Source organism: Muntiacus reevesi, chromosome X (assembly GCF_963930625.1).
Source record: "Muntiacus reevesi chromosome X, mMunRee1.1, whole genome shotgun sequence".
Lineage (NCBI taxonomy): Eukaryota > Metazoa > Chordata > Mammalia > Artiodactyla > Cervidae > Muntiacus > Muntiacus reevesi.
Genome location: NC_089271.1, coordinates 90,520,791 through 90,547,077, shown reverse-complemented (window position 1 = coordinate 90,547,077; position 26,287 = coordinate 90,520,791). Strand labels below are relative to the sequence as shown.

Here is a 26,287-nt window from a genome sequence, read left to right as displayed (position 1 = left end):
CCTTGAATGAAATATTCCCTTGATATCTGCAAGTTTATTGAAGAATTCTCTAGTTTTCCTCATTCTATGGTTTTCCTCTATTTCTTTGCATTGATCATTTAAGAAGGCCTTCTTATCTCTCCTCACTCTTCTCTCGAACTCTGTATTCAGTTGGTTATATCTTTCCCTTTCTCCCTTGCCTTTCATTTCTCTTCTTTCCTCAGCTATTTGTAAACCTTCCTTAGACAACCACTTTGTCTTCTTGCATTTTTTTTCCCTGTGGGATGGTTTTGGCCACCACCTCATGTACAATGTTATGAACTTCCATCCATAGTTCCTTAGGCACTCTGTCTACCTGATCTAATACTTTTAATTTATTATTGAACTCTACTGCATAGTCATCAGGTATTTGATTTAGGTCATACCTGAATGGCCCAGTGTTTTTCCCTATTTTTTTCAATTTAAACCTGAATCTTGCAATAAGGAGCTTATGATCTGAACCACAGTCAGCTCCAGGTCTTATTTTTGCTGACTGTATAGAGCTTTTCCATCTTTGGCTGCAAAGAATATAATCAGTCTGATTTCAGTATTGACCGTGCGGAGATGTCAATGTGTAGAGTCATCAAACTCTAGACAGTGTATTAAAAAGCAGAGACATCACTTGCCAACAAAGGTCCATATAGTCAAAGCTGATTTTTCCTGTAGTCAGGTATGAATGTAGTGAAAGCTGAGCACCAAAGAACTGATGCATTCACACTCTGGTGCTAGAGAAGACTTTTGAGAGTCCCTTGGACAGCAAGGAGAGCAAACCACTCAACCCTAAAGGAAATCAATCCTGAATATCCATTGGAAGGATTGATTCTGAAGCTCCAATACTTTGGACACCTAATGTGAAGATCTGACTCATTGGAAAAGACTGATTCTAGGAAAGATTGAAGGCAAAAGGAGAAGGGGATGGCAGAGGTTGAGATGGTTAGATAGCATCACCAACTCAATGGACATAAATTTGAGCAAACTCTGGGAGACAGTGGAGGACAGAGGAGACTGGCATGCTGCAGCCCATGGAGTCACAAAGAGTTGGACATGACTTAGCAGCTGAAAAACAACAACAGCAGTTGATACTTTTACCTTTGAACGTTATTATTATTTTACTAGGACTTTCATAGCAAAATACCACAGAATGGGTGACTTATATAACAGGAATTAATTTTTTCACAGTTCTGGAAGCTAGAAGTCCAAAATCAAGGTGTCAGCAGGCTTGGTTTCTCCTGAGACCTGTCTTCTTGGCCTGCAGATAGTTCTCTCCTTACTCTGTCCTCACATAGCCTTTACTCTGTGTGCACATATCCTTGGTGTCTCTTTGTGTGTCCAAATATCGTCTTATAATGATCCCAGTCAGATGGGTTTAGGGCCCATCCTAAGTAACACATTTTAACTTAATCACCCCTTTAAAGACCATATATCCATGTACAGTCACATTCCAAAGCAGGGGATGTTAGGACTTCCACATCTGAATTTTGAGGTGCCACAACTTGGTTCATAACACTCCACCCTTGAGATACCCAAATTTCATGTCCATCTCAGATGCATATTACATTTAACTCTATCTCAACAGCCCAAAGTCTTAACCCACCACAGCTCAACTCTAAGTCCCATGTCTTATCTAAAGAATATCTAAATCAAGTATAGGGGAGACTCAAGAGATGCTTGATCTTGAGGCAAAATTCCTTTCCAGTGGTGAAACTGTGAAACCATATAAGTTATCTGCTTACCAAATATAGTAGTAAGACAGGCATAGCATAGACAGTCCTATTTCAGAAGGAAGAAATTGGAAAGAGGAAAGGTGCCAAGGGTCATTGTTGTTCAGTTGGTCAGTCATGTCCAAATCTTTGTGACCCTATGGACTGTAGCCTACATGGCTCCTCTGTCCATGGGATTCTCCAGGTAAAAATACTAGAGTGGGTTGCCATTTCCTACTCCAGAGGATCTTTCCAACCCAGGGATTGAACTGGCATCTCCTGTGCATCTGCTGCATTGGCAGACAGATTCTTTACCACTGAGCTGTCAAGGGTCATAAGCAAGTCTAAAACCTAGACAAAAAATTCCATTAGATTTCAAGGATTAAGAATAATCCTGTTTGCTTCAATGCTCTGTCCTCCAGGCTCACAGGGATGGAAGCTCTACCTTCTGGATCCACTGGGGTAGCAGCCCCACTCCTGAGGTCCTAGGCCTGACTTGTTGAAGCCAAGGAGGAGATAGCCTCAGCTTTGGGGTTATTGCTACCTTTTCTTGAAGGATAAAACATGTTCACAGTTGGATATGTCTATTGTCCTGTCCTGTAGAATCCCAGATGTCTGACAGTCTTCCTTCACTTTGTCTCATCCCTCTTCTCTTCAGTCGTAGCTGGCAACGTTTCTGATGATATAACCCCATCTCTATTCCTGGCTTCTGCTGAGATGGCTGATTAGACTATGAATCATATCCATAGTCTAATGGAGCGACTGTCTAATCATATACTTGGTGTTTTCTCCAGGGCTTGAACCCAGGTCTCCTGCATTGCAGGCAGATTGTTTACTGTCTGAGCCACCAGGGAATTCACTGTTCTCTCCAGAATATGTTTTCTCATTTTTTTGCAATATGGATAGACTGAGAATTCCTCAAATCTTAAAGCATGGTGCCTTTCTACTTAACAATTTCTTCTTCAGTTTTTCTCTTTCTCTTTCACCGTTTACTATAAGCAGCAAGGAGAAACTGGGCAATGCCATCAACATTTTGCTTAAAATCTCCTCTGCTAAATATCCAAATTTGTCACTTACAATGTCTACTTTCCCCAAAACATTAGGACACAATTCAGCCAAGTTATCTGCCACTTTGTAACAAAAATCATCTTTCCTTCAGGTTCCTACCACATGATCCTTTTTTCTTTCTGAGTTCTCATCAGAATCTCCTTTAGTTTCATGTTTCTACCAACAGCCTCTTCCTGGCACACTACACTTTTTCTAACATGCACTTCAAAACTCTTTTAGCTTCTATCCATTCTCAGATACAAAGCTACTTCTATATTTTCAGGCATTTGTTAAAGCAGTACCCCATTTCTCAGTGCCAAAATCCATATTAGTTAGGATTCTGCAGAGAAGCAGAACCAACAGGATATTTATTTATTTTAAGAAATTGAGTCACATAATGGTGGAGGTTTGGTAAGTAAAAAATCTGGAAGGAATTCCCTGGAGGTCCTGGGAGCTTCCACTGCAGGGATCATAGTTTTGGTCCCTGGTTGGGGAACTAAGATCCTATAAGCTGCACAACATGGCCAAAAAAATAAAAAGTACGAGGTCAGTCAGTTCTTCAACTGATTGGATGAGGCCTACCCATTATGAAAGGTTATGTGCCCTACTCAAAGTTCACTGATTTCAATGTTAAATTCATATAAATGATGGAAGAAATGTTCACATCTTGAGGTATGGGAAGTCATTCTAGGTTATTCATGGTTTAACTTAAACTTTATGCTAACCAGAACATCCTGTTTTGTGTCCTATTAAACATACATTGTACATCTGCTTTAACCATTAAAGAAAAGCATGTGTTGTCCAGAAGTGTATCATTTGGAATATAGAGATAAATGTTTCCCTTTCTGGGACATCAATGCTACTATTCCTTCAATGATAAGGCTCCATTCCCAGGCACCAATGCCTTACTGACTCACTGTGTATGTGCTGATCTGTATTTTTGGTAATCTTAAACAAAGGTACCTCTGTCATATTTGATGTGCTTTGTTCTGATAAGACATAAAACTGTCTTGAAAACTATGCTTTGCTGGAGCAGTTCCTCAGAACTTTCTGAGAGGTTGTCACCTGGGTAATAGTCCTCAGTTTGGCTCAAATAAAATCCTCCTCTATTCTTACTATAGACAGGTTTATTGATTATTTCTATCACACAAAAAACACCTTCATATAAACATCTAGAATAATGTTTGATCAAATGTCTTGGAACCATGGTCCAGTCAAGTTCATAAAATTAACCATCACAAATGCTGGCAGAGAAGTCTCTCCAGGCCTGGGAACTCTCCAAGTCAAAAAAAAACAAAGGGAAGTCCCTGAGATGGTCTTTCAGAGAGCTGTCATACTAGTCAAAGCATACAACCGCTATCTTTGAGAATAAGATTTGTACTGTTCCCTGTGGCATTTAGCAACCTTCACTAGGAATCTTCATGGTTGCTGCTGGTCTGGGAAATGGGGATGGTAAGAGAGTTATTTTAAGTGCCATAGCTCTCTCTTACTAAAATGCCACAGCTTCTTTCTTCATTAAACTTTTTTTTCTGATTGTTGTGTGATTTTGAATAGATTCCAGAATTCTGTGAAAGTTGAGTCTGAGTTTTTGCCAGTTTAGTTGCTTTTGTATCAATACATGAACAGGAGTTTGCTACACTACCATTTTGAATGACACCACTTCTCTAAATTAAACCACTTTCATGGACCCCCAAAAGTACCATGGGACCTAGACATTGTGACTAGTGTGCTTAATTGATAAGATATCCCTATTCCTGCCAAGAATCTTGGTACCTAGAAGCCATTCTGAACTATCCCTTCCCTAGGGATAGTGAACTTCCTGTCAGCTTAAGTAGTCACAAAAATGGGAAGTCAATTCCCAGCTCTGCCTTTAACTCTATGATCTTGACTAATGGACTTAACTACTCTGAGATTCACTTTTCCTCTTTTATCCATTTGGGTCTTAGAATGAATGCAATAAATTAAAAAGATAACAAATGTGTGCTAAGTCACTCTGTTGTGTCCAACTCTTTGTGACCCTGGACTGTAGCTTTCCAGGCTCCTCCATCCATGGGATTTCCCAGCAAAAATACTGGAGTGGGTAGCCGTTTCCTTCTTCAGGGGATCTTCCAGACCCAGGGATCAAACCCACGTCTCTTCCATCTCCTGCATTGGCAGGATTCTTTACCCACTAGCGCCACCTGGGAAGCCTGCCTAGCCCAATACTGATACTCAAATCTAGTTCCAGTTCCCTCTTCTCACATTCAAATCTTCCACGAGCTGTCTCTTTTCTCTCTTGCCACGTTTCCACAGGTGAAATTAGTGGCTGGTAATGGCTAAATAAGGTACTCTTTGAAGAGTATTTGCATTCTCATAAAGGACACTCTTTAGCCCACAGCATTTAAACTTTTCTGATGGAATTAAAAGTCAATTCTTTAGGGAGAAGCACAATTTAGGAAGAGGGACTAGTTCCCTTTACAGATACTTTGGGTGTTTGCCTGTGTTTCTAATTAGGGAAGATCTTTGGTAGATAATGATGTTCCACTCTTGCAGAGGATATGATGCTTGCCAAATTAGACACACTATGATGGATATGCAGATATTATGTAATGACTGCCTGCAGATAGGGAGATGTGTGATTTGGGGCACATCACAGGAAAACTTACTTTGCTCATCTATGAACTGAGCATAATGAAGGTGACATGAAAATGTTTTACAAACTCAAACTTAACCAATGTGAGGCAGTGTAATTATTCATTTATATAGTCACTGTTATAAAATCTTAGCTAATAGTAAATGTCTACCCATCCACACACCACAACTAGAGAACCCATGCACTGCAACTAGAGAAGCCTGCATGCTACAACAAAGACCCAGAGTAGCCAAAACAAAAGTTTAAAATGTGCCTACCCACAAAGCAACAGTCTGAAAACAGTGTCAATGCAAAGAGTTTGTGACTTATACTCATTTTTTTAGCCTTCTTAAAGGCAGACTTTTCCTATCAAATCTCTCCTAGTACAAAAAATGAAACCACAGAATTTTTAATTCCCAGGTCTAATTCCACATATAATTTTTGTGAAATTTATTTGTTTATATCAGGCTTCATTTCCAAAAAATGTCAAGGCAGCTTACAAAGACAGGGGCTTGATGGTAAAAAAAAAAATTTTTTTTTAAGTGATGAAATGGTATATAAAGGAAAGTAGAAAAAGTAAGAGTGAAGTTAGTGAAATATAAGGGGAAGGTTGGTATTGAACCCCATATTTAATGCTTCAGAGAACCCTGTAAACCTAGCATAATAATCATCCTGCTGTTGAACACTGCCAGTATTCAGTACTTCTTGACATAACTCAGTGTACTGTTGAACAACTATGACCACTAGAAAGGGCATTTTCTTAGCATCACCACCATGCAATTTAGCACTTAGTCATCGTCTCCCTAATACTCTCTACCTGATATTCTAATTTAATTAACATTCGCTGAGAGTTCAATATGCATCAGAAACTATGTTGATACATTGTCTCATTTAATCTTTAAATAATCCTGTGAGTTTTTTTAAATCTTCATTTTACAGATGAGGAAAAGTAAGGTTTCAGAGGTTGAATGACCTGCCCCTAGTTACATTAAAGCAGTCAGCTTAAAATGTTCTTCCAAACATAGGTATTCTGAATCTGAATCCAATGCCTGCACCACTCCATGTCATCTTCCCATGATGTATGTTTTTTTTTTTTTCTCCCCATGTTGCATTATAAGCTACCTGGGCACTTGATAACAGTGTTGCTACCAATCATTGAATAGCAAATATTACACTGAAGTGAATTCAGGGAAAGCCTCAGGAATCACCTCCTGAATTCACTGGCTATAAGATGCAGTGGGATAGGAATGAGCCCTCTTCCACTAGGGCTCTGTCAGCTTTGGAAAAGAAAAACATATGCCAAATTAATGATTACTTTCTTCGCTATATTATTCTTTATCTCCTTCCTTGTATACATATTAGGTGAGGTAAGATTGAAGTACAGCTAATCTTTTGAAAAGATATACAACACAGATTTTTCTGACCCATTGTTCCACCCTCAGTGAGCCAATTAAAGAGTTTATGAACTCTTCCTCTGAAATCTTGCCACAATATACCTAAAATTTATACAAAAATAAAAGGAAGAAAACATGAATGGAGCCAACCTCTGAGACAGTAACAAGCAGGAAGGCCAGGGATCTCTAAAGGGAGGAAATAGGGTAGAAATGTCAGACATTTTTTTCTCTCTCTCTTAAGCAGCAGGAATTTCCTGGTGGCTCAGATGGTAGAGCGTCTGCCTACAATGTGGGTAGACCTGGGTTCCATCCCTGGGACAGGAAGATCCCCTGGAGAAGGAAATGGCAACCCACTCCAGTATTCTTGCCTGGAAAATCCCATGGATGGAGTAGCCTGGTAGGCTATAATCCACGGGGTCACAAAGAGTTGAACACGACTGAACGACTTCGCTTTCACTTGAAGCAGCAGGAGGAAGTAAACAAGTGTTAGATTTTTCTTCCCCTTCTCTATACAAATTTAAAAAGAGGTTTCTCTTAAAATTCTGTGTTGCCATGACTACACCTGGCTCCACCTGAACTTAACTTTTCTTAAACCTTGAGCTAACCAATGTGTTTTTCTTAATGGAAATGTTTGTCTTAAGCTATATTAATGAACTATGTATTTACCCTAGACTCTGTCTTCAAGTGTTCAACCTAAGACTCAGAACAGATTTGACAAACCAGTATGTTTTACTCATGCAAATGTTCTCTTAAGCTATGTTGATGAGACTGTATTTGCTTGGAAACCTGCCTTTCTTCAAGATTCATGCCAGTCATTTTATGGCACTGGACAACTCACCTTGTGCCAATGTTATCTCAAAATGCATGTTGTGGGTGAGGGGCCTGGTGCCAGTCTGAGTTTTGAGACATTTCCTTTCTCTAATTAGCACACTGCTAGTAGCTATATAACATCCGGCTAAAGACTAGCAGGGGGGCACTCTTTCTACTCCCTTCTGATGTCTATGTCAGAAGCTTTCTCTATCTCTTTTATACTTTAATAAAACTTTATTACACAAAAGCTCTGAGCAATCAAGCCGCATCACTGGCTCCGGATTGAATTCTTCTCCAGAGGCCAAGAATCCCAGCATCTTTCATGGTTCAGTAACAACCTTTCAGTTCTAGTGAGGTTATGTTAATAATTTAATTTTGTTTATAGGATAGTAGATCTGTGGGGAATCATCTTCTATCTTTCCAGAATATGATTTATCATTGCTACTCCCAAACATCTGTTTTCCAAGTGACTATCTTAAACTGAGGTGCAGAGTGAAACTTTACTGACCTCGTCTCATGGGTCAATTGATATGTTAGTACTTAAAGCTTTTTTGATATTTTAATTTTTTTAAGCTATGGTGGGTCTTTGTTGTTGCACGTGGGCTTTCTCTAGTTGCAGCAAGTGGGGGCTACTCTTCATTGTAGTGTGCTGGCTTCTCCTTGTGGTGGCTTTTCTTGTTGTGGAGCACAGAATCTAGGTGCATGGGCTTCAGTAGTTGCAGCTCATGGGCCCTAGAGCATGGACTCAGTAGTTTGGGCACACTGGCTTAGTTGCTCCATGGCATGTGGGATCTTCCTGGACCAGGGATCAAACTTATGTCCTCTACATTGCAAGGCAGATTCTTAACCACTGGACCACCAGGTAAGTCCTAATACTTAGTTTTTAATTCTCTTTGGACTTGATTAAAAGGTCCCAAGAAACTTCAGTCTGTTATTAAATTAGTTAAGTTTTTTTTCAATCTTAAGGTTAGCTCTTTCCTCTAATGACATCATGATGCTTCTTTCACTTTCTTGATATCACTGTGAAATTCGCCTGTCTGAAGCTGAGCTTTGCTCTCCCACTTTCTTGCCTCTGAGCTCATATATTTCTCAGAAATCTATGACCCAGCTCTGGCATTTCAGAGTCTTGCCAAGAGAACCTCACAGACTCTCTTCATCTGTCTCTTACTCCCAGTTTCCTCTGATAGCACCCTAGTCTCTGATGTCACATATCCTGTGTCTGGTCTCTCCTGTTTACCTTTCCAACTTCACACTAATTTTTTAATGAGAACATTATATTTTATTTTCACTTAAGACCATCCAATCCAACTCCCTCTCATTTCGTTTTTCTGCCTAGAAACTCTCAATGACCCCTTTTACCTAAACAGTTAATGACTATAACCCTCTCTGTCAGTCTTCCAGGTTTAATCCTACACTTTCCTCAATCTTTCTTAGCATCAGGGTCTTTTCTAATGAGTCTGCTCTTCATATCAGGTGGTCAAAGTATTGGAGCTTCAGCTTCAGCATCAGTCCTTCCAATGAATATTCAGAACTGATTTCCTTTAGGATTGACTGGTTGGATTTCCTTGCAGTCCAAGGGACTCTCAAGATTCTACTCCAACACCACAGTTCAAAAGCATCAATTCTTCAGCACTCAGCCTTCTTTATTGTCCAACTCTCACATCCACACATGACTACAGGAAAAACCATAGATTTGACTAGACAGACCTTTGTTGGCAAAGCAATGTCTCTGCCTTTTACTATGCAGTCTAGGTTTGTCAAATCTTTTCTTCCAAGGAGCAAGTGTCTTTTAATTTTGTGGCTGCAGTCACCCTCTGCAGTGATATTGGAGCCCAAGAAAATAAAGTCTCTTACTGTTTCCATTGTTTCCCCATCTATTTACCATGAAGTCATGAGACCAGATGCCATGATCTTCATTTTTTGAACGTTGAATTTTAAGCCACCTTTTTCACTGTCCTTTTTCACTACCAATGACAGAATCTCATAGCCTGCTCCAAAAGAGTCTGTTCCTTAAGACTACTCCCAGTACCTCTGTCTGGGGTAGATTTCTGGGGGAAATTGGTGAAAGAGATTAGTTTGTAGGTAATTTACAGGGGATATGCTCAGAAGAAAACTTCTGAGGGAAGCAGGATTAGCAGAGAAATTGAACTGTAATACAGTCTTAACAAAGGACTCAGCGGATCCAATGGCCTTTCAGAGGTGCCCAAAATTGAAACAGGAGGCCTGACATTTATATACCTACATTATCCCATCAATGTGGGCTATGCCCAGGAGAGGGCATGACCTAAGGAGAGGCAGTTCCCTTCAGACAAGGCCAATTCCCCAGAAGGGGAGATGAGTGTCTCTATCTTGAAAAGTGTGACAATTCTGGGGAGCACAACATTGCACCTATTACAACAAATTTATTTGTATATCCATTGCTGTTATCTATTCTGTCAGCCTATATAATTTGAAACTTTTATCTTTATTTTCTATTATTTCCTTTACTATCTTTACCACAGTCTCTTCTCTCTTGTATTCCTTCCAATTTATTTTGCTGTCATACTTCCTGGGATCTGCTTTCTCTAGACTCCTCCCCTTATACTACTCCCTGAACTTTTCCTTTACTTTACCCATTGTATTTCTGCCTGTTATATTTGATTTCTGAAACTTGTTTTCATTTTACATGTGTGTTGGATTTTCTGGAGAAAACTATATGCTGGATAGTTCTGAAGTCCTCGGGGCTTAGTTCACTAGAGCAATCTATGATCTCTTGCTGATTCCGTATAATTTTTTTCCACTCGCTTGCAATTCAGGGCCTGTAATGACTTCTTTCAATGTTTTAGTTACTCTCAAACCTATTTTCTCAGTTTGATAAAAAAAAATAACCATGTCTTAGATGACAGTGGTAACTGAAGATGAAGATAATTGGACATTAGGAGAGATATCTTGGTGATATTATCAAGAGGAATTGCTTATGGTCTAATGTAGGAGTGAAGAGGTGCTCCAAAATGGTTTTTGGCTTGAGTAAATGGATGAAGGTTTTATAGCAATAGGGGACACTGGGAGATGAATGACTGATAATGGAACAAGCAGGCACTCTATTTGGCTATGTGAAATTTGAAGTACCTGTTAGATAGCCAAGTGGATATATCAAAGAAGTAGGTCTGAACTGAGAGGAAAAGGTTTGCTTAGATGTAACTTCCTTTGGGAAGACTTTCCTGAATACCCACTTTCCATCCCATGAAACATTACCCTTGCTACCCACAGCATCTTTCATCACTCCTATTGTAGCCTTTATCAAATTTATACTACAGTTTCTTCTTTATTAGTCCATTTTCTCTGTTAGGATGTGAGCTCTTTGTGGAGCAGAACTTATGTTCTCCCCTTTTTTCTCAAATTTCTTTCCTGGCTATGTGCTATGAGTCAGTTCTTATCATTTGTCCAATGAGTGCCTATAACCAGGCAGCCAATTACATTTTTCTCCATAGCTACAATCATTGAAAATTATTTTCTAAATTCAGTCAAAATTTGCCTCCTTGGACTGCAAGGAGATCCAACCAGTCCATCCTAAAGGAGACCAGTCCTGGGTGTTCATTGGAAGGACTGATGCTGAAGCTGAAACTCCAATATTTTGGCCACCTCATGAGAAGAGTTGACTCACTGGAAAAGACCCTGATGCTGGGAGGGATTGGGGGCAGAAGGAGAAGGGGATAATAGAGGATGAGATGGATGGATGGCATCACTGACTCGATGGACCTGAGTTTGAGTAAACTCCAGGAGTTGGTGATAGACAGAGAGGCCTGGCATGCTGCGATTCATGGGATCTCAAACAGTCGGACACAACTGAGTGACTAAACTGACTGACTTTCTATTCAGTTGAGGATATACCTAGGAAGCTAAGTGTTATTAATTTACTTGTCTGAATACTGAGTTCAATAAGTTGCCTTAAATCATATATGATTTTATATGTGTGTGTATGCATATTAGCCTTTCAAGCCAAGCATGTAATAAAAATCCCAACATGTAATATCTTTCCCCCCCACATGTAATATCTTAAAAACAATGTCTCCTCAAACATGTTTTTGCACTGTCTTCCATAGCCAAATGCAGATTTAATATTTATACCAATAACTTTTATCTTGCTATATTCAGCACTCAACTCCAGAAGTCGAGATCATTTTTGATCCTTGAATATATATTTAAATATCTCAAAATACGGTTACCTCCAAGTGTTCAGCTGCAGAAGCTGGAAGCAAAGCAAATGTGCCAAAGTAGGTAACAGAAAATTTATTTTATGGTGGGGTTAAGACAAAGTTCATATTTGGCCAAAAAAACTTTCTTTTTTTTTTTTGGCCAAAAAACACCCACCTAAAAAATTTCAAAACCATTTACTAGGGCAAGTCACTGATAATTTCTCCAAGAATGCAGTCAACACCACATCCTTATCTCTCATCAAACAGCAATTTAAATGATTTATCCAGTGTTGACTAAAATCTTAATTTTTAATGTGTACAGCTAATTTTAATGAATAATTACCCATTTTGGAAATATCAGAGTAATTTTGTATCTTTGTGAATATTCTTATGATATATAGTTTGAATTCCAACCCTGCAGCTTTAAACACAAAATGGACTTCTGAAAAATAATTTACCAATTCTAAAAATGCTTACAATTCAGTTGAACTGATTTTGTACTTTCTGTGGAAAAATAAATGCTACTTCTTTTGTCTGGAAAAGAGAATTTGCTGTTTTGTGACTAATTGACATTCTATTTGCACTACTGTGGTTGTTCTTTCCCCCCTCCTTTCACCAGTATATCAGATATGTTTTTCAAAAAGAGAGGAAGTGATATTGTAACACCAATAATCTTTACCAACAGTCTTGTGGAAGAAGAGTTAGTTTGGGGACCATCTAACTCCTTTTTGGACTATTCATTCAATCAGGTATTAGCCCAACCAATCACATTATACTTCAGTTAATATTTACCATTTTATCCAAATTTCAAGAAAAAAAAAACAACTATTAAATGCATTGCCTATAGGGCTTCCCTGGGGGCTCAGCAATAAAGAATCTGCCTGCAATGCAGGAGATGTGGGTTTGATCCCTGAGTCAGGAAGATCCCCATTCCAGTATTCTTGCCTGGAGAATCCGATGGACAGAAGATCCTGGCAAGCTATAGTCCATATGGTCACAAAGAGTCGGATGTAAATGAAGCGACTGAGCACACAGCACAAGTGCAGATAAATCACCATCTAAATTTAATTGCTTTTTTTGCTAGAATTAACATATCAAGGGAATACTATAGCCTATTTTTCCTATTCTTGATGACTCCATGTTGGATTTTGATGGTATTTCTACAAGGTCACATAGCAACTTGATGGTACTACTGAGACTAGAATCCTGGTATTTAGATTCCCAAGCTATTACTCTTTCTACTATACCATGGTGATGTTCAAATACTTACAGGTGGTGTTTATCATGAAACATAAATAAGGAACACCAGAGTAAAAAAAATCAAGATGAAAAAATCTAAAGTTTCATCATAGTCCTCTCCCAATTATAAATTCTTCCTTCTTCAGTTTCAAGTATTTACTTGGTCATGGGTTTTTGATTTAAGACTGAGTTCAAGTTTGAATATCAGCTTCTTCTAAGCAAGATGTAGGCGAAATGAAATTATTAAAACTTTTACAGAGATTGGTTCAAGATGGTGGAGTAAGACATGAGCTCGTCTTCTCCTGCCAGAGCATGAAAATAACAACTAGCTGTTGAACAATCATTGACAGAAAGACACTGGAACCCACCAAAAAAAGATATTCAACATCTAAGTACAACGGAGAAGCCACAATGAAACAGTAGGAGGGGCACAATTACAATAAAATAAAATCCTATACCCATGAGGTGGGCAACTCACAAACTGAACAATAATATCAAAGACATGCTCACACTGTTGTAAAGGTTCTAGGTACCACATCAGGCTCCCCAGCCTGGGGATTTAGTCAAGGAACTGGGAATCCCCAGAGAATCTGGCTTTGAAGGCCAGCAGGATTTGGTTATAGAGCTTCCATATGGCTAGGGGAAACAGAGACCCTTGGAGGGCACAAAATCTGTGTGCATCAGGACCCAGGGGAAAGTGCAGTGGCCCTACAGGAGAGTGAGCCAGACCTACCTGTGACTGTTTGAGGGTCTCTTGGAGAGGTGTGGGTCAGCAGTGGCCTGCCACGGGGATGGGGGCATTGGTAGCAGCAGTCCTGGCAGATGCATCTCAACATAAGTCCTCTTGGAGGTCACCAATAGCCCTACATGCTGTTCATGTATGAATGTGAGAGCTGGACCATAAAGAAGGCTGAGCACAAAGAATTGATGCTTTTGAACTGTGATGTTGGAGAAGACTCTTGAGAGTCCCTTGGACTGCAAGGAGATCCAACCAGTCCATCCTAAAGGAGATCAGTCCTGAATATTCATTGGAAGGACTGATGCTGAAGCTGAAGCTCCAATACTTTGGCCACCTGATGTCAAGAGCTGACTCATTAGAAAAGACCCTGATGCTGGGAAAGATTGAAGGTGGGAGAAGGATAAGATGGTTGGATGGCATCACCGACTCAATGGACATGAGTTTGAGCAAGCTCTGGGAGATGGTGAAGAACAGGGAAGCCTAGCATGCAGCAGTCCATGGGGTCGCAAAGAGTCAGACATGACTGGGCGACTGAACAGTAACAACAACAGAAGCATATAGACTCCAGCTGAACAACTAACAGGGAGGGAGCACAGCTCCACTCATCAGTAGACAATTGGTTTAAAGTTTTACTGAGCCCCAGAGCAAGACCAAGTATTCCCCACAGCCAGTCCCTCCCATCAGGAAGCTTGCACAAGCCTCTTATCCTCATTCAGCAGAGGGCAGACAGAAGAAATAAGAACTACATTCCCATTAGCCTCCAGAACTAATACCACAATCATAGAAAGATACAAAAAGAAATAGAATTATGTCCCAGAAGGAGGAACAAGATAAATCCCAAGAAAAACAACTAAATGAAATGGAGATAGGCAACCTCCCAGAAAAAGAATTCAGAATAATGATAGTGAAGATGATTCAGGATCTTGGAGAAAGAATGGAGGCAAAGATTGAAAAGATGCAAGAAATGCTTACCAAAGACCTAGAAGAAGTGAAGAAGAAACAAGCAGAGATGAACAATACACTAGAAGAAATCAATAGCAGAATAACTGAGGCAGAAGAATGGATAAGTGACCTGGAAGACAGAATGATGAAAATCAATGCTGCAAAACAGAATATAGAAAAAAGAATGAAAAGAAATGAAGACAGCTTAATAGACCTCTGGGACAACATTAAATGCACAAATTTTCACAGTATAGGGGTCTCAGAAGGAGAAGAGAGAAAGGACCCAAGAAAATATTTGAATAGAATAGAACACTTCCCCAATGTGGGAAAGGAAATAGTCAACCGTGTCTAGGAAGCAAAGAGAGTCCCAGGCAAGATAAACACAAGGAGGAATACACCGAGATACATAGTGATCAAATTGACAAAAATTAAAGACAAAGATAAATTATTAAAAGTAACAAGGTAAAAAGACAACATATAAGGGAAAACCATAAGATTGTCAACCGATTTTTCAACAGAAACTCAACAAGTCAGAAGGGAATGGAACAATATATTCCAAGTTATGAAAGGGAAGAACCTACAACCAAAAATACTCTACCCAGCAAGACTGTCCTTCAGATTTGATGGAGAAATCAAAAGCTTTCTAGATTAGCAAAAGATAAGAGAATTCAGCACAATGAAACCAGTTTTACAACAAATGCTAAAGGAACTTCTCTAGGCAAGAAACACAAGAGAAGGAAAAGATCTGCAAAAAATAAATGCCAAACAATTAACAAAATGGTAATAGGATCATACATGTCAATAATTACACATTTTTTCAAGTGCACATGGGACATTCTCTAGGGCTGACCACACGCTAGGCCACAAGGCAAGCCTTGGTAAATTTGAGAAAGTCGAAATCTTATGAAGCAGCTTTTCTGATCACAGCACTATGAGATTAGAAATAAACTTCAAAGAAAACTCTAAGAAACACATGGTGGCTAAACAATATGCTACTAAACAACCATTTGATTATTGAAGAAATCAAAGAAGAAATAAAAAAAAAATACCTAGACACAAATTAAAATGAAAGTACAATGGTCCAAAACTTACTGGATGCAGCAAAAGCAGTTCTAAAAAAGAAGCTTATAGCTATACAATCTCACCTCCAAATACAAGAAAAGTTTCAAATAAACAACCTAACCTTATACCTAAAGCAACTATAGAAAGAAGAACAAACAAATCCTAAAGTTAGTAGAAGGAAGGAAATCATAAAGATCAGAGCAGAAATAAATGAGAGACAAAACGATGGCAAAAATCAATGAAACTAAAAGCTGGTTCTTTGAACAGATAAATGATATTGATAAACCTTTAGCCAAACTCACCAAGAAAAAAAGGGAGAGGACTCAAATCAGTAAAATTAGAAATGAGGAGTTACAACTGACTCCACAGAAATACCAAGAATCATAGGAGACTACTATGAACAACTATACACCAATAAAATGGACAACCTGGAAGAAATGGAAAAGGTACAGTCTTCCTAGACTGAACCAGGAAACAGAAAATATGAACAGACCAATCACAAGACTATAGGGCTTATTTCTGGGTTTTCTATTCTGTTCCATTGATCTATATATTTCCATTTTTGTGCCAGTACCATACTGTTTTGATGACTGAAATGAGATATCACCGCATGCCAGTCAGAATGGCAATCATCAAAACTCCACAAATAATAAACGCTGGAGAGGGTGTGGAGAGAAGGGAACCCTCCTGCACTGTTGGTGGGAATGTACAGCCACTATGGGGAACAGTATAGAGATTCCTTAAAAAACTAAAAATAGAGCTACCATATGACTCTGCAAAAAACTGAAAATAGAGCTACCATATGACCCTGCAATCCCACTCCTGGGCATATATCCAGAGAAAAACATGGCCTGAAAAGATGCATGCACCCTAATGTTCATTGAAGCACTGTTTGCAATAGCTAAGACATGGAAACAACCTAAATGTCCATCGACAGAGGAATGGATAAAGAAGATGTGATACATATATACAATGGAATATTACTCAGCCATTGAAAAGAATAAAATAAGGCCATTTGCAGCAGTATGGATGGACCTGGAGAGTGTCATACTGAATGAAGTATGTTACAGAAGGAGAAATATCATATGACATCCTTTAAATGTGGAATCTAAAAAGAAATGATACAAATTAACTTATTTGTGAAACAGGAAGAGACCCACAGACTTAGAAAATGAACTCATGGTTGCCAGGGGGAAGGGATAGTTAAAGACTTTTGGAAGGCCATGTACACACTGCTATATTTTAAATGGATAACCAACAAAAACCTATTGTATAGCACATGGAATTCTGCTCAATGTTATGTGCCAGCCTGGATGGGAAGGTGGTTTGGGGGAGAATGGATACATGAGTATATATAACTGAGTGCCTTCACTGTTCACCTGAAACTATCACAACATTGTTAATCGGCCATACCCCAATACAAAATGTTTTTGGTGTTAAAAAATGAATTAAAAAATAAATTAAAAAAATAGAAATACCAGTAAGGAAAACAAAACAAAAACAAAAAAACTTTACAGTGTGATCTCCTCAGAGGTGAAAACTGTTTATTTCCCCTCTCACTCCCAAAATAAAATAATATTCAGCTGGGAAATAATTATTTACATAAAACAATATATAGAAATTAAAACACTTTAATGTAATATAAACATTTACAGAATATAGACTGATTTTTTTATCAGTACTCTTTGAGAACTCTTTAAAACTATATATCATCTACATTTATTATAGACTGTTTCATTTCCCACTTTCAGAACTAGAAAATACAAAAATACACTGCAAATTATATTTAACAAACGAACAAAAAATCAATCTAAATTGCTTCACATATTTTCCTTGGAGAAAACCAAGAAACATAAATAAACATATAATAGCAATAAAAAATACCACCAACACTAACACAGCCCAAACAGAGGATGGATTCTATAATGCCTGATTTTCTCATTTAAAATTAATTTAAAAATTTCATTTAAAATTAATTAATTAATTAATAGTAAATAATTCACTATCACGGCAACTGGGTGAACAGGAGCAGAGACAGCCTCATTAAGAGAAATTACTTTATATGCAGGAAACATGTAATTTTTCTTTCACGTTAACAAATGAGGAAAAATAACTTGAGGACAAGGCATATTGAATACTCTTACTTCACTTGGCTTTTGTTAATGGTTAAAGTAACTGTCCACTTAGGGAAATTCAAATAACATGAATTTCATGAAACCAAACTCTTCAACTTATTTCTTTAATTCAACCTTAAAGGAACACAAGAGAAAAGTTCAAAATCCAAGAGAAGGCTCGTCCTAAAGCACTGACACCTTTGTCTTTTAACTGGCTTCCTTTTCTCTTACGTTCTTACTATGTTCTTTTGTTCTTTCTCAGAGGCGAGGTTTTGGCTTGTTTGTCTCTTCTTTCAAGTCAATTTCAATTTTTACACACAAAAAACTAGCTTTCTTGAACTGACACTGACTGTACTCACCTCTCTTTTTCCTCATTGGATGTTTCTGTCTTTGTCTAAATTCCCCCATTCTATTTCTCCTAGGGTAAACAAAGCTAAAAGTTTAAAATCCAAGAATAGACTCATCCCAAAGCATTTCCTCTTCTGTCTTTTCTTCAACAGACTTCTTTTTCTCTTTCTTGTGCTTACGTTCTTCCTTCTCAGAGGGTACGCCATGGCTTTTTTTCTTTTTTCGATGCTTAAGCTTTCCTGAACTAAGTTTATCTCTGTCTCTTTTCCCTTCCCTAATGCCCTTGTCCTTGTCTAGATCTGTATCCCCGTAACTCTTTTTTCTTTTATGCTTGGACTGCTCCTTCTCTGGCCTTTCTTCACCTTCCTCCATGTGCCTTCTTCTCTTCTGATGTTTCCGCTTACGACCTGCTTGATGCTCATTGGTATCGTTTTCTGAGGAGAGGTGCTTATAAACTTCAGATTCTACACTGTATGTGCCAGAGTTATTGTCCTGCTGACTAAGGCTCAGGGGTACTGGTTTTTCTGGGAAACAGTCTCTGGAGGGTTGACAGTAGGTCACAGAGTCTAATCTCTGTTTGCTGTCATGAGTTGGTAAAGGATGAGGTAACTGGTTTTCTTCTGCCTGTGAAATGCTGTATGATCCTGGGTAAGTCTGGAAAATCTCAAATGGGAGTATTTGCTCAAATATTCTAGGTCTGGGTCTGGAATCAACCATTTCTCTGGGCTTATGGGTTTCCACAGAGCTATCGCTTATCTTTCTGAAAGAAGTCTTTGGCTCTAGTCCTCTGGCTTTTTGCACTTGGATATAATCCTCAAGTTCATCTTGGAAAGAGTTATATGTCCTCTTTGAATGAGCTGGTAACCAGTGATATAATTGGCTTTCCACTGGTGAAGTAGTATATGGTCGTTGGTAGGTCTGAGAAGTCTCAAATGAACATCTTCGTTCACACATTCTTGGTCTGGGTCCAGAATCAATTTCTCTGTACCTATGGGTTTCCACAGAGCTCTCTCTTACCTTTCTGAAACAAGTCTTTGGATGTAGTCCTCTGGCTTTCTGCACTTTGATATAATCTTCCAGTTCATCTTGAAAAGAGTCATATGTTTTCTTTGATTGAGCTGGTAAGCAATGAGGTAACTGGTTTTCCACTATTTGTGAAATATTATATGGTCCTGGATATGTCCAGAAAGTCTCACATGGGGATCTTTGTTCAAACATTCTATGTCTGGATCTGGAACCAACTGCTTCTCTGTACCCATGGGCTTCCAAAGAACCTTCTTCCATCTTTCTAAAACAAGTCTTTGGTTCTGATCCTCTGGCTTTCTGTACTTTGATGTAATCTGTACATTCATCTTGGCAAGAGTCTGGTGGCTTCCATGAATTCTTCACTAGATTGATAACAATGGATTCTCTGCAAATAAGACAGTAGAAAGTTCTTGTTACTAGATTATTTTATTTGGAATATTTGTTTTGCTTTCAAAAATACTAGTTTGAAAAAAACAAATACAACAGAGGCCCAAGCAAAATTTTAAAACCTACCTTAATTTAAAAGCTATAAATTATGACTTTGTATGCAAAAGAGAAGAAGCAGGGATAGTCACATATCTCCTAGGCACCTCACAATTTTTTTATACATAAAAAATTTTCAGACCTGGGATGAAAGGGAAGATAGGTACAAAGAAGCAGACATATCTGATACTGTTGTAGTACTTTAAAATGTAAGGCATGTTGGGATGTCTGGGAAAGGACCAATAATATTTAATGCCCTAAAGATGGTCTGATCTGCATGTCACATTGCTGTAAAAAGTTCTGATTATCAGTTCCTTGTATAGATCTATAAATGTGACAGCCATTTATTCTGGAACTCTGAAATTTTACAAAGAGTCTAAATGAAGGTTAATTTGGTTAGTTATACAATTTAGCTACCTAGTATTCAGACTCAATAATACAAATATTTTCTACCAGAAAGTTATACTAAAAGCAACAAAATAAATATACAATACTTAAGTGCCCCTCTGTCCCACTACTTGACTTATCCAGTCCCCAACTGTCCAGTCAATCTTCTCCTCCTTCAAATAACAGAAAAAATTGGAATAAATGTGTACTAAGCTCCCACAATGTGCTAGGCAAGGGACCTTGCCCATATTTTTATACTTCATTGTAACCACTTTATGTCAGAGCTGTCCAAAGTTACTTGGTAGAAAGATCTGGTATTCCAGTTTGGTTCTGTATAACAGCAAGACCTTTTCTCTTAACCACTATACCTCACTGGAAGGATGACAAATGGATAGCTGAATCTCTGGAACTAGCCAACCTTCCAAGGATTACAGGGATTATTTGAATTATCTGGCTAGCCTGAGAATGATAGCATCTTTCCAAAGATGTCTGGTCAGGAGGATTGCCCGTGAGCCAGCTCTTTCAGCATACTATCATGGCTAGAGAACTCCCTGGGAGATGGAACTAGCATACAGTATGCTACAAATACTACCAACCATACCCAGGATCAACTCTTAGGGAAGTAAATGTCTAGGAAGTTTGTAAAATACATGTAAAGATACTTGACAGAACCCCTGGTTTTTGGTATCATAGGAGCACTTTGGTAAGAAATTCTTACTTAAGTTGATGTTCACTTCTTTGCATGTGAGACCGGAACATTTCTAAAGATGTAAAGGTGATATTACAAATACGGCAATCGTAGGTTCTCATACTAAATGCTGGAAAAAACAGAGTTCAAGTTAAAAAGGTCAACAGGAATATATTAGAATCACATAGCTGGACAGGAGTTTACTAGAAATCATTTACTTGAACTTTCCCAATTTAAAGATAAGGCCTAGAGAAGATAAATGATTTGGTTGAAGTCACAGAGTCAGTTAGTAACAAAGATAGCTTCTCAAATCCCATGTCTCTTAAAGTCCAAAATTCTTCACACTATACCACATTGCCGCTCCAGCCTTGGTCTCTTTAAGAAACTGCTATCCACTTGCTTATTTTTGTTATGTCAAAGTACAACAGACACCTCAAATGCAGTGTGCCTAATTTATCTTTGCCTCTTAATCCCTCAACCAACCTCTTTTTGTTTGCCCCAATTTTCTTTCTATCCAACTAAAACTCAAAACATCCAAAAATATTAAAGATGAATAAAGGCAAATGTTTACTCTCTTACCTGAAATCACTGTAATGCATTAGTTTACCAAAAGTGATTTCCATAGACAGATTTTAGAGAGTTTCAGTGAGCCCCACTCTCAAGATAAATGCTGAAAGCAAAATTCTAAAATAAAACTATTAGTTACCACTTCATAAGAGTCAAGAACTACAGAATAGGTATACTAGTTACCTCTCTATTCTGACTGATAGATAGAACTGGAAGCAGGTGATAGGTTAAGTTTTATTTTCTTAAACTTATCATCCCTCCACTTTCTCTTTGGTCAGAAGATGCAAATTAATAAATTTCATTAAGCTAAATATAAAAACAATCTCACTCTAAAGAAGAGGATAAATTGATGGCTGCAGAGATTTCAGGGTCCAGCAAGGCTATCTTCTTTTAAGTCAAACAGCAAATTAATCATTTAAAGGATACTAAATTAATCATTACTAATGTGTATTGGCCATGTCCAAGCAAAGATTATTCATAGAAACAGGAAACTACTGTCAAAGGGAAAGAGAGTCTGACTTTGAAGCACATGAGGACTATGTTCACTATTGATGTATTCTCTGCGGTGAGCCTAGGAGAGCTCAGCCAGTTATGTCAAAGTCTGAATAAATGATTCTTCAAAACTATCATCTCCTTTGTTATTGTGGGAGGGGGGTTTAGGATGGGGAACACATGTAAATCCATGGCTGATTCATGTCAATGTATGGCAAAAACCACTACAATATTATAAAGTAATTAGCCTCTAACTAATAAAAATAAATGGAAAAAACAAAACAAAACAAAGCAAAAAAACCTATCGTCACTTCCTGTGCTGATTTTTGCACTTGCCAAGTCACTTCTGATTATAATTTGGTTTCCTATATTGCTGATACCAAAAAGAGGATAATCTAAATGATATTTTTTTCTACAAACCTGGGAACTGAAATATCTATTTATGCTCCTACTATAAATCAATAACAGAAGACAGTGAATTAACTTGCAATATTTCACAGACTTCTCTGATAAGAATCAATTGGAGTGTGAGTTACAAATATAGACTTTTAACCCAGATCCCTTCCTCTGGAGAATATTATACATTGGGACAGGGAATTTGTATTTTAACAATACCCCAGCTAATTATTGTCAAAGAATGGGTGGAAAAAACCTTAAAGGAGTGTCTTTCCAGTTCCTTCATTATTTATCACCATCTTGCAAATTTGTTTTTGGTTTGGGAAGTCCTTCATTTGAGGCTAATCACTTTTGAAGATTCTGGCCTTCTTGCAAAGCTGAGAACTGAATCCGGGACTCTGCATGCTTATAAAAACCCTTTTCAGAGATTATAGCTAATGTTATTTAACAGGTGGGAAAATTAAGGCTCAGATTCACTTGGACATGTATTCTAAGGGTGCCCAAGTTATACAAGATAAGCAGGACTCCTGGTTTCCCCTAGACTAGTGGTTCTTAATGTTAGTTACACATTAGAACCATGTGGAGAACTCTAAAAATATTCATGTTACAGCTTAACATAAAACCAATTTAATCAGAATCTCTAGGGGTAGAACTAGGCTTTCTTACTTTTTGAAAGCATTCTGGTTGATTTTTCTGTGCAGGCACTGCCTAAATGATCTCCAATGATTATAAACTTAGATTATATTTCAGAGGTTTTACATATTTGTCTAGTACTTATAGAGTATATATAATGCTCTTCTCAGTTCCTCCTTGGTTTCTTCACAAGTTATATCAGAAGATTATAATACAGACAATAAAGTAGTTTAGAGGAGCTGCAGGTCACATATGAAAGACCTAGAAGCAGTTCTGGAAAAGTATGGTCTGCTTCTATTACCTTAGTCCTTGTCTTTTTAACACATTGATATTCTTTTTCTAGGATACAGTCTTCTGAGAAAATAATGTATGAAAATGGTGTAAACTCTTTCTGTGAAGACACAAAGCCTATGTATTTGTCTCAAGATCAAAATTCCTAGTTTAATCCTACTGAAACCTGCCTCCACAGTTTCTCATACTGTGCATTCTCCTATCTGAGTCTGTTCCTTGGGCCTGTCAAGTTTTGCTCCCCTCAGCCCTGCAAGGATCCCTTGTTTCTGACTTCACCCAGAAACTCAAGTTTCTTTGTATCTGGTAACTTTCAAAGTCATCCATAACCTAACACATGTGGGGTGGACTTTTCTCCTAATCACAGTCCTATCTTAAAACTCCCTGGACTAAGGTCTTTGATTTCAAAGGAGAGATTAGGGGAATGCATGTATTTATAGTCTAACATTTTGGTTCTCATCACTTGGGGAGTTAAAAAAAGAGAAAAAAAACCACTAATGTGAGTCCCAGGGATTCTAATTTAATTGATTTGAGAGATGGCCTGGGCATTGGGATTTCTAAAAGATCCCTGCATGATTTTAGTATGTAGTCGAGAATGAGAACCACTGGTCTAATATCTTAAATGGGGAAAATCAATTGAAAGCTACATGTAAGCAAAAACGCAACTTAACATAGGATTTAGCTTATGAAGAAAAATAGAAAATGTGCAACTTTTATATTTTAAAATTATGACAGGGAAACAATATTTTAAGAAAACTAACATTTGTTGAGGACCTATTCTGTCATGGGTATGGTATATACTGTTTCATTTCACCCTTTTTTCAATCCTGTGAAGTAGCCTTATTTTCACTTTATACCTGAGGAATCTAAGGTGCAACTGGGCAAGTGACTCAAACACCTCTCCAAATCTATGTTTATCCCACTACATAACTCTGCTTCTCAATAAACAATTATCAAATATTGAGGAAAATATATACATTCATTGGAGCATAAAGCACTGAGAAATAGATTTCAGAATAAAATAAAATCCCTATTTCAAGGGGCCAGTTCAGTTAGGAGACTATAATGCAACTGTCAATGAATAGTAAAGCCTATGAGAAATCAGAGCGAGAGCAGTGAGGGAAGTTGCGATGGACTTTGGAGGAAAAGGATTTGAATTATAAGGAAAGCAGGTAGGGCATTCCAGGGGATGAAAATAATACCAGGTATGGAAGAGACAGAAATGAGTATGGTGTGCTGAATTCAAATAATCTGTTCAACAAACACTAAACACCTCTGTGGCACCAAGTATCATGCTAGATGCTAAGAGTACAAGATGAACAAAATGGGCAGGTTGCTCACAAATTCAAATGAGAAACAGATACATGAACAGAGGATTTCAATCTCATTTCATAAAAGATAAGGGAAGTATGCTTAAGAGGTATGGGAATTCAAGGAAGCAGACACACTCAGTATAACATGGGAGTCTGAAGAGTGCTACTGAAGGAGATGAGGCCTTAGTTAAATTTGGAAAAATAGTTAACGGTGAAAGGAGTTGAAAAGAGCATAAAAGTATTTAAAGGAACTTTTTGAAATTTGGAATTGTAGAATAAAATATAAGAGGACAGCATGGGAGAGACAAAAAGGTGTCAGATCAAAGAGACTTCTATATTATGCTAACGAGTCTAGCAGGTGGTACAGTGGTAAAGAACCTGCTTGCCAATGCAGGAGATATAAGAGACATGGGTTTTGGTCCCTGGGTTGGGCACATCCCCTGGAGTAGGAAATGGCAACCCATTCCAGTATTCTTGCCTGGAAGAGTCCATGGACAGAGAAGCCTGGCGGGCTGTAGTTCATTGGGTCGCAAAGAGTTGGAAATGACTGAGCAAGAGCACACAGAGCACAAGGAGTCTAGACTTTTTATTCTGTGGGCTGGGAAACCATCAGGTGGTTTAAGCAGTATGTAACATGGTCAATTGTGTGTTTTAGAGAAACCTCTTCTCTAACTGCAATATGGAAGGTAATTTTGAGAGGAGCAAGCCTGGAAGTAAGGAGACCACAGTTACATAAATATACCAGACCAGGCAAGAGATAAGGAGGCATGGGCTAGAAAGGTCACAGTAGGGGCTGACAGGAGCAGAGATATTGGGGAAATATTTACCATTAAATCTAACAAAATTTAATGACTGATTAAATATGGGAGATAAGGGAGGAAGAATCTAGAGAGTTCTAAAATAACTCAGCATAGTTTGATGACTGAGTGGGTGGTGATCCTAAGTGAATTGAAATTTCATAAGGAATACTGTTTAAGGACATGGGAGAATAATCAATGGTGAGTTTGAATTTGGACACACAGAGTCTGCTATATCTCTGAGATTTCCATATAAAGGTGTCCAACAGGCAGTTAGATATGAGAATTTGAAAGGGAAAGGATAGCTTAGAGTAATTTTGGATAAATTTGAGGATAAAGGGTAGTTAAGAGAGTGGATGAGATCTCTTGAGGACAATGTATGGGTGGGCACAGGAATAGCAACATAATGATAAAAACCCTGGATAGTGTCACTCTTTAAACTAGATGGTAGAGGAGGAGGGGGGATCCATGAAAAGTCAAGAAGTAAAGGACAGAGTTGCAAGGATGAACAGGAGAAAGTGATGTCAAAGGAGCTAAGGAAATAGAGATTTTTAAAGAGGAATGTTTAGTGAATTGAGCAAAGATGTCTATTGGATTTAGACATTTAGAAGTCACAACAACCCTGCAAAGAACAGCTTCAGTGAAATAGTAGAGTGGTGGTGTGGAGGGCTGGGGGGATGTGTGGCAACAAATGGCAGTGAGTTGAGGGGTGAATATCAGTGAGGACAGTAAGAGCATATCTGAAAAATAAGAACACAACAACAAAAACCTTGGCTAAGAAAACAAGGGGAAAGTATCATAGTGAAAGGGAAACTCAAAGGATTATTTGGTTAGGGTAAGATGCTTGCTATCCACATGTGATGGTCACATTTTTCTTGATGGCATAAGGAATAAGCTTGTCTGAAGGATGTGAGGAGGGGGAGTGTTGAGTAGTAGAAGAGAGTGTTGGAAGGTGGTGTAGGTTTAAAAATCACTGCTGAAAGGAAACTGAAGGAAAAGGAAAAGTACTAAATAGAAC

The 26,287-nt window shown here is 38.2% G+C and overlaps 1 protein-coding gene across 4 annotated transcripts in view; it reads right to left on the bottom strand.

Annotated features, from left to right (window-relative positions):
* Positions 1–17,358: 17,358 nt before the first annotated feature.
* Positions 17,359–26,287, bottom strand: part of ZMAT1 (zinc finger matrin-type 1) — a 40,910-nt gene continuing 31,981 nt past the window's right edge. For all 4 annotated transcript variants that reach the window (XM_065915425.1, XM_065915427.1, XM_065915426.1 and 1 more), the window contains exons 6-7: positions 20,814–20,913; positions 17,359–19,610 (exon numbers count right to left, since the gene is read on the bottom strand). In XM_065915425.1, the coding sequence (XP_065771497.1) occupies positions 18,293–19,610; positions 20,814–20,913 (1,418 nt within the window). In that variant the 3' untranslated portion in view covers positions 17,359–18,292. The remainder of the gene's footprint in view (positions 19,611–20,813; positions 20,914–26,287) is intronic.